Source organism: Psammomys obesus, unplaced genomic scaffold (assembly GCF_907164565.1).
Source record: "Psammomys obesus unplaced genomic scaffold, mPsaObe1.curated_primary_1811, whole genome shotgun sequence".
Taxonomy (NCBI): domain Eukaryota; kingdom Metazoa; phylum Chordata; class Mammalia; order Rodentia; family Muridae; genus Psammomys; species Psammomys obesus.
This window is the reverse complement of record NW_026596152.1, coordinates 1,403,502-1,412,868: the sequence shown is the minus strand read 5'-3', so window position 1 is coordinate 1,412,868 and position 9,367 is coordinate 1,403,502. Positions and strand designations below refer to the sequence as shown.

At 48.8% G+C, this 9,367-nt stretch overlaps 1 protein-coding gene across 1 annotated transcript in view; it reads right to left on the bottom strand.

The window, feature by feature from the left end:
* Positions 1-279, bottom strand: part of Chd3 (chromodomain helicase DNA binding protein 3) — a 23,156-nt gene extending 22,877 nt beyond the window's left edge. The window contains exon 1 of the mRNA XM_055594023.1: positions 3-279. Coding sequence (XP_055449998.1) covers positions 3-267 — 265 coding nt within the window. The 5' untranslated portion in view covers positions 268-279. The remainder of the gene's footprint in view (positions 1-2) is intronic.
* Between the last annotated feature and the right edge of the window lie 9,088 nt (positions 280-9,367).

Sequence of the window (9,367 nt, the reverse complement as noted above, 5' to 3'; positions counted from 1 at the left end):
TGGCGGGGGCGGCGGCGGCGGCGGTGGCGGCGGCGGCGGCGGCGGGAAGAGGTGGCAGCCGGGGGGGCTGGGGCGGTCGCGGCCCCGGTCGTGGCCCGGCCCGCGCCCGAGTCCTCCCTCCTCGTCGTCCTCCTCGTCGTCCTCCTCGGCCGCCTCCACCTCCTCCTCCTCCTCCTCCTCGTCGCCCTCTTCTTCCTCCTCTTCTTCCTCCTCCGACACCACCATCTCCTCCTCCTCCTCCTCCTCGTCCCTCAGAGGGGAAGCCATCCTGTGGCTCTGGCCCCCCCACCCCCCCCCCACCCACCGCCCGCCCGCCTCCCCCACCGCTACCACCACCACCTCCTCCTCCTCCTCCTCCTCGGCGGCGGCGGCCTCCTCCTCCTCCTCCCCCAGCCCCCCAAACCCCCGGGCCACCCCCCTCCAGAACACCCACCCCCGGGGCCGGCGTCTGAGGAGGGGGGCCGCACCACCCCCGAAAATGTTCCTGGAAAAATTTAAGGACTTCCCCCCCCTTCTCTCTTTCCTCCCAAGAGAACAAGGAAGGGAGATCGTTTAAAAAAAAAAAAAAAATTATATATATGTATATAAAAGTTTTCGACTCTCTCTACCCCCCTCGGTTGCTTTAAATATATTTAAATTCTGAGGGGGGCGCTCAGAAATATTTCTCAGAGCTGAGGCACTAAGATGGCCGCCTTGAAATTATTTTTAAAACAACCCCCCCTCCAGCACCGCCACCCCCTCTGTAAGGAAGGAGAGAGGGGGGTAAAGTCCCCTTTTAAAACAAAATGGCTGGCTTAATATTTCATTTTTCATGCACCCCCTTCTCCCTGTTACATCTCCTCTCCAAGCTTCTCAGAAACCCACTAATTTCTCTCTCTTTTCATAACTGATTAGTGTACAGATTAATACATTTTCCTTGTGTATTGAGAGAGTGAGTGTGTGTGTGTGTGTGTGTGTGTGTGTGTGTGTGTGTGTGTGTTGGGGGGCATGAAGGATTTCTGCATAAAACAAAAATGGCTGCTGTGACTTAACTCCCCCCCTTATAAAAATATTTGGGGGGGCATTAATCAGTACTCATGCTCAGTCTGACATCAGCATAAATTGTTAAAGGTTAACTAGTTAGATACTAGTCCAGCTAGACTGAATTTTTCTTTTCTTTACTAGTCTTGTTCCTGCCCCCACCTTCCTTCTCTAAAGAAAAGCTTTTTTTTTTTTTTTTTTTTTTTTTTTTTTTCTGAATACTTCAGAAGGGAGTGGTTTGATGTGAAGGGTTTTTTTTTTCCTTCAGGCATTGAAAAGGAAAAAGATGAAATATATGTTTATATATAACTGTACATACCTCATTGAAGTCAAAATGCATTTAATTGTGTACATATCTTTTAAATAAGAAACGGTACTGGATTTTTTTTCTTCTTTCTTAAAAAAAGTGACAGAAATCCTAGTGACTTTGGGGGAGAGATATGAATAGATACGATGATTGAGTTTTTTCAAAGGAGTCCATGTTTGATTCTCTCCTTCACCCAGCCTTTGCAGTGGTTTGTAATTGCTGTAAATTTTATCTCTACTCTTTCCCCCTTTCCCTCCCCCAGTCGCTTGCTTGTAAAAGCATCTGACTTGAGAAATGAATTTGGGGGTAAATAGGACAGATTTTTAGAATAAAGAGAAAAGAGTCAGATGTGAAGATTGTGAAATTCTTTTTTCTCCTGTTTCAGTGTCTTCCTCGGTGATCTTCAACACTACTAAAGTGGAAGAAACTGAGGCCCCGGAGTGAGCAAAGGACAGAGGTGGCATCACTGGGGCCTTCTCGTTCAACTGACTGACCCGTGACGTCCAGCTGAATCCCAGCGTTTTTCTCAGAGTTGTACCAGATGAGCAGTTGACAGGAAGTCCAGAAGTAAGTTTTCCTAAAGAGGCTTACCAGGGCCAGCTCAGCTAGAGTGAAACTTGCCAAGAAGCAGAGGAGGAAGGGGCTAGCCAGTCCCACCTTTGTTTTTTGTTCTTTGCTCTTTTCTTCCTCTAGTTTTTTCCCATTCTTTTGATCTGGCTTTGTTGCTTCCCATCCATGGCCTAGGGAAACCATTTCTCTTCTGCCCCCTCAGCTTGGCCGAGTTCACAAGGACCCTCGGGAAGGTGAGCTACAACCAGCAAAGTACCAGTGACAAAGGAATACTCCACCCATTTTTGTTTACAGTGCTAAAATGTTTCTCACTGATGTTCTGTTTGCTGCCCCTCACTACCACTTTATTGAACATTGGTTTCTGTCTTTTTTTTTTTTTTTTAATGTGGAATGATCTCGTCTGTGCTCCACGTTGTTTCCTTCTGTCCTTCAACCTAATGACTAAAGGTGTCCCCCTTCCTGTGTATGGGCGCCTCTGTGTGTGCTTTAGTTCTCAGAGGCTGCTTTCTCAGGGCGCCATCATTTCTAAGTGACTTTCCACCTCTGCCTTCTGTTTGCTTCTCCCTTCCTGTGTGAAGGCTCCCCCTCTTCCTGGCCCGATGAGGCGTGTGCATCACCCTAACACAGAGAAGGCCGTCTCCGCTTGTGTGTGGGCCACGCTGCACAGCGTGTGGCGGCGGTGTTGGGCCCTCGCCAGTGCCAGGCACCTCTGCCCGCCACGTGTTGTCATCCGCAGCTGCAGGTGTCTCCCCGTGCAGGCCCACGTCCCCGTCTCTACCAGAGGACCCGAGAGTCTGCCCAGCTCGCTCTCCCTGTCCATCACCCCCCACCCCAGGCCCCAGCCTGTCAGCACTTGCCCCTGCTCTTTTTGCTTCCTAGTGACCTCGTGCCTCCTCGCTTCTGCTGGCCCCTCTACCTGCTTGATTCCGTTGTGATGCCCGCTGCCTGTCTGCCCCTCCCTTGCTGGCTGGCAGCTTCCTTCTCTCCCTGGTTGTCTGTCTGCTTCTCTGGCTGTTTGCCCACCACTCTCTCTCTCTAGCCATCTGTCTCCCCGCCTGCCTGTCTCTGTCACTTTTAAAGCCCGAAGCTCTTGGTTTGTCTACCTTCCAGGACTTGCCACCGTTTCCCAGAACGGTTTGCCTCTCCTCTTGACCTTCTACCATTCCTGCTCCCACGTGTCTCTGCTAAGTTCATCATTTTCCTTTGCCTCCTGTCAGCTGTGTCGTCCTGCCCGTCTGTCTTGTCTTCTGCTCTCTCACTGCTCAGTGTTTGTGTCTTTTCACTGTACTTATCAGCTTTTCCTCTTGGCTTCCACGGGTAGTGCCGACGGCACGGAGGGGAAGCTCCTCTCCCAGGCCTTTCTGAGGCCCCCTCTCCTTAGAGTAGCGTCTGCATCTGTGCCATGCTCCTCACCCACCTTCTCTCACGTTTGCAGCCGTTTTAATTACCCCTCTTTCTCCCTTGCTGCCTTCACAGGCAGTCTGCCTGCCACAGTCTTTTTGCTAGTTTCCTACTCTGTTTCCCTGGCTTTTTGCTGTTTGCTTAGCAGGTTCTGGCTGTCCACATCTCCGCTTGCTTTTCTTTCTTCTTGTTTGTTCTAAGTAATTTTTCCTCAGTCAACTTTCAAATAGACATAAACATGCTATGAAACTCTGAAAGTATGAAACCTAGGTCTAGAGAGACCACCCAGTAATTAAGAGCATTGGCTGCTCTCTCAGAGGACCCAGGCTTGGTTCCTAGTACTGAAATGGTCGCTGACAGCTGTCGGTAACTCCAGGCCCAGGGACTACAACACCCTCCTCTGGTGTCTTTGGGTATTGCGTGAATGCTGTACAGACAGGTACTCCTATGAAACAGAGTAGGGCTGGAGGGATGGCTCAGCAGTCAAGAGCACTTGTTGCTCTTGCAAAGGACTGGGATTTGGTCACCAGCACCCAGATGGTAGCTCACACCCACCCTTCTGTAACTCCAGTCCCACGCTGACCACCAAGAGCCCATCTGCACACACATACATGCGGCAGAAACATAAGATAAATACGTGCTTTTTTTTTTTTTTTTTTCTTTTTGAAACAGGGTTTCTATGTGTAGCCCTGGCTGTCCTGGAACTCACTCTGTAGACCAGGCTGGCCTCCAACTCAGAGATCCACCTGCGTCTGCCTCCTAAGAGCTGGGATTAAAGGTGTGCGCCACCATGCCTGGCTAAATAAATGCCTTTTAAAAATAAGACTTTTAATGAATTAAAAAAAAAAAAAGGCTTTCATGTATCTCCTTACTTCCTCTCTATCCTAGTCCCTGCTGATTGGCTGCACCCTGCCCTTCTATCCGCCTGGCCTGGATCCCTCCACCATCCACTGGTCTGCTGGAGTCTCTCACGGCCTGCAGTGATGCGGGGCCAGCCAGCGCTCAGTAAATCGTGAGGCCCTGTTTGTGCAATACATTGCTTTGTCTTCTTACCTGCTTCTTCTGTTAGTGTCTGCTTCATTCTCTCTTCCCTTTCTCTCTGTGTCTGTCTTGGAGACGCTGCCTCCTTCCCGCGGCCGTGTTTCTCTTTCCTTGCCAGCCTGTCGTGCTGCCCTCAGGCTGCTCAGTTCTCGTCTCCCTCTGTGCATACAGGCTCCTCTGTATTTCCTTCGCCTACTTCCCTCTGTCCTTGGGCCTTTTATCTGTATGTCTCACTGTCTCTAGACGCCAGTCCCGTTACTCATTTCAATGTGCGCATCTACTCTTCCTATATTCCCTAAGAAAGCTTGAAATCCCTTGTAACTAATTGGCAATTACTTCTTGCTTTTATTTAGAAGTGTGTTCAGGTAAGAACAAGGAATATACAGACATGCAGTTATCAAATACAAGCTAGAATTAATGGACCTCCCCAGTGTAAAATAAAGAACAAGGAAATGCATTGAGGAGATTCCTAAGCCAAAATAAGATCATTTAAAGCAAACTCAAGAACTGTGTCTAAAACAATAGTTAAAAACCCTTCTGATTATAAAAAGTTATAAACTATTTTGCTAGAAAAAAGGCAGGCACTCTGAAGGACAGAGAAGATCCAGCCCTATGCAAAGCAGCCCAGCGTCATCATAAATCTCCACGTGCTGGGCTAGGGAGATAGCCAGGTAGAAAGCTGCTTTCCACACAGGCAGGGTGTGAGTTCAATCTCCGGTGCCCGAGGTGCTTGTGAGAAACCCGCCTGCCTCAAAACACAAGGCCGGCAGGAAACCTCGACCTCCAGCCTCCATGTGGACTAACACACATAGAGTCACTTTTTAAAATTTAAGCCAGTAAATAATAATATTAAAATGCACATTTCTCCATCATTCTGCTTATTAAATAAAATGTTACTGACCTTTGCTGATCCTTAGACCACACGCGGGGCTGGAGAGTGGCGTGGTGAGCCACTCACTGCTCTCGAGGAGGACCTGGGCTCAGCCTGGAGCGCTCACACGCCAGCTCGCAGCTGCAGCTCCAGGGTCTCCGGGGTCTGCTTCTTGCCTCCGAACTCCTTGCACAGAAGTGGTACCCACACATTCATGCAAACATACATTCATGCAAACATGCATTCATGCAAACATACAAGTAAAAAATTAAATCGAAAAACCTACTGTGGTTCTTACTGTTCTACACGTCCATCCTTTATCTCCACTTGTGCTTAAAATTTTCTTGTTTTGTAGCCAGAGATGGCTCAGTGGTCAAGAGCACTGTTCTTCCAGAAGATCTGAGTTCAATTCCCAACACCCACGTGGTGGCTCACAACCATCTGTAATGCCAGTTCCCAGGGACCTAGCACCCTCTTTGGCTTCTGTGGACACCAGGCACACATATGGTACACAGACATACATTCAGACAAAACACCATACATACAAATAATTTTTAAAACTAAAAAGCAATTTTTCTTTTCCTTCCCATCTGTAACTTTTTGAAAACATTTAGTGTGTGTGTGTGTGTATATGTGTGTGTGCTCGAGTGCACATCCGGTGCCCATGTCATCCACCCATGCTCCCCTCGGGCCCCGGCGCGTATATGGAAGCAAGAAGACAACTTGCAGGAGTCGACTTTCCTTCCACCATGAGCCGTCCTGGGATTGAACTTAGTTCATCAGGTTTGGCCGAAAGCCCTCTACCTACTAAGCCATCTAAACAGCCCACAGTAACTTCTGAATTCTTAAAAATGTAATCTGTAGAAAACTCCGAAAGAATCCAGTGTTTGTGTAGCACTCATCTAGACTCACCTGGCGGCTGATACTCTGTACATGGGGGTGCTGGCTAGTTTCATGCGGCTTGACACGGGCTGCTGTCATTGGGAAAGAGCAAACCTCAGCTGAGAAAACGCCCACACCACAGTGAATCGACGTGTGGCTGAGCTCACTGGGGCAGTACCGCCCCTGGGCTGCTGGTCCTAGGTGTTAGAAGAAAGCAGAGCCTGGCAGTGGTGGGCACACCTTTAGTCCCAGCACTCAGGAGGCAGAGGCAGGAGGATCTCTGTGAGTTCCAGGTTGGCCTGATGTATAGAACGAGTTCCAGGACAGTCAGGGCTACACAGAGAAACCCTGTCTGGGAAAACCAAAACTAAATAAATAAGAAAGCAGGCTATAAGGAAGGAGTGAGCCAGTAAGAGCCATGCTGTGGACATCAGCTCCTGCCTCCAGTTCCTGCCCTCGCTTCCCTTGGTGATGGTCTGTGATAGGAGCTGTGAGCTGAAACAAGCCCTTTCCTGCTCAGGTTCCCATGGTATTTCTATCACAGCAGGAGACAATGGGCAGAGCACTGTGGTGCAGTCTTAAGTGAACAAATAGAGAATTCTGCCTGTAATAGGACTTTCGTAGCAGTAAACTAGTACAAGGAGATAATTTAAGTGTTAGTAATGATTTTCATGGAAACAGGCATTTTTGTTTGTTTTCTACTTGTTTGTACTTCTCTCCCTAGACTTTTCTCTGGAGTACATCTCTATGATGAAAAATAAAACTAAGTTGAGAGAGACTGCCTGGGCATGAGGTGTGGCAGCCTGGAGTGGGGAGTGAGCCTGGAGTGGGCCGCCTCTCCGCCACAGTGCTGCCCTCAACACCAGGACGGGCGGACGGCGTGTCCAAGGGAAGTTTCTGTACGCGTGCAGAGTCGGGAGTGAGCCCAGGCCCTCTGTGTGCTAGCCAGCGACTCTGCACAGCTACAGCACACCCTAGGGGAAGATAATTTTAGATGAGGGTCGTTTCCATTCCCCAGCTTGCACTAAAGTCCTGTGCTCCTCGAAGGCTCCTGCTGTCTTAGATTCCCAGTGTCCCCACTTGGAGGTTAGTTCTTGTCGGCCAGCAAGAGGGCTTCGTGGGAACCTGCAGCCGCCTCTGAAGGCCCCCGAGGTGGGCCTCACTGCTGCCTGCAGCTCCAGGGACTTTGTCGCCCGCCCTCCGCATTCTTCCGTGGCCAGCGACATGCACATATGCACACTTTCATGCAATATAGACGTAAGTGATAAAAATTGTAAAATGACCTAAAGACAACCGGGAAAGTGTACCATACCTGACAAACCAGTATTTTTTTTTTTTAATTTTTTTGTTTTCTGTGTATGAACATTTTCTTTTTGTGTATGGAAGTGTGTCTGGTGCCCATGGAGGCCAAAACAACGTATTGGATCCTCTGGAACTGGAGTTCCAATTTTAAGCTGCAGTGTGGGTGCTGAAAACTGAACCCAGGCCCTCTTCAAAGTCAGCAAATGCCTGAGTTATAGTCTTTAATAGAGCTTAGAGATAGCAGAAACTAGTTATTTTAAATAGAAAGAGATTTTATATTTTATTACTTGAGAAATAGAGACAGGCCAGCCTAGTCTACATCGTGTGAATCTCACTTAAAAAGGGGGGGGGGGGGGCTGGGCAGCGGTGGCCCAAGCTTTAATCCCAGCACTCGGGAGGCAGAGGCAGGAGGATCTCCGAATTGAAGGCCACTCTGATCTACAAAGTGAGTTCCAGGACAACGAAGGCCACACAGAGAAACCCGACTGGGATAACAGACAACAAAAAAGAAAGACAAGACTGCCCAGGAAATGAAATTACAAAAGCTGTGGCAAGGGCCAGAGAAGCACGATGCAGCGACTTCAGAGAAGGCAGCTCACGGCAGAACCGGCTCAGCAGCGCTTGCTCTTTGTGGACAGGGTCACAGCTTGTTGGGTCAACAGCTGGTTCCACAGTCCCTCCTGCAGCGTCAGGAGGGACGGAAAGGGTGAGCGGAAAGGGCAGAGTTAGGGAAGAGCGAGCTGAAGCTTAGACTCAGGCAAGCGTTCAGGCAAGCTTCCTGCCTCAGCCTCCTAAGTAGCCACACCTGGCTGCCGTTCCTTCCCTTTCCTTTTTGCCTGCCTGCCTTCTTTGATATCGTCTCACTGTAAACCGTGATAGGCAGGCCTTGAACTCACAGAGCTCCATCTGTCTCTGCCTCCCAGTGCCAGCAGGCCTCCACGCCCCGCTGTTTTCCTGACTAAAGACCTCAGCCAGCATTGGGATGGCTCAGCAGGTAAAGACGCATGAGGTAGGAGAAAACCAGTACCCTACAAATACTTGCTGTGGCATGCTCCCCTGCCACACAAATAAATAGAAACATAATTTTAAAAATTAAAGACCTCAGAGAAAGTCATAACAAAAAGATTTCTAGAAAAATACCAGAATAAGTTCTGTAGATGATACAAAATAGTGTTAATTCATACTGAGTTGTACTTTCTGTCCTGGCGCTTTCCTAGGTAAGCACGCAGGCCTTCCGACACAGCAGTGACCCTCACAATCGCCATTTTACAGATAAGGAAACTGAGGTGAAAGGAAGCTTGGCCAAGGTCAGAGGGATTTAGAGGGATATGGCAGGCATTGGTATTTAGCAGGCGTTTAGCTGGCCAGATTCATGGACCTGAAGACAAGAAGTTGGGTGATAGTTGACTCTAGAACTGGAATACCATTATTAAAATCGCAGGAAGGAAGTTAAGGGAGCTTCAGGATGGGTAACGCATTTGTTTTCAGATGTGCTTAGCATGCTATGACAGACATCTTTCTCCTCCGCTTGTTTGCGAGCTGTGGGACACTTGCTGTCCTTAGAGGCCCAGCAAGGAAGCCCTCACTTGCTGTGTGAAAGCTTTGCCTAGTCTCCCAACACTCAGTGCTGTCTTCCAGCCGAGCCCCTCCCTTTGCTTTCCATGAAAGAGCTGCTGTCCTAAGAGGAAGATAGAAGCACAAAATTGCCACCTCCTCCTCCTCCAGATCTTAACATCTGCATTGCCTGATGCTGGGATAGAACCGAAGAGCCCTATACAAAATCAAGTTGTACTTTTATGTACAAATAATTTCTTAATTTATTTTACAGATTAAGCATCTCCGAATGTTTAAGGCCTGAATATCAACATGGTTTCTTCATGGGGCTTTGTTTTGTTTGGGGGGGGAGGGGCTCACAGCAAAAAATGTAGGCACACTAAGAATGTTGAATTAAATTACCTTCCGGATGGTGGTGG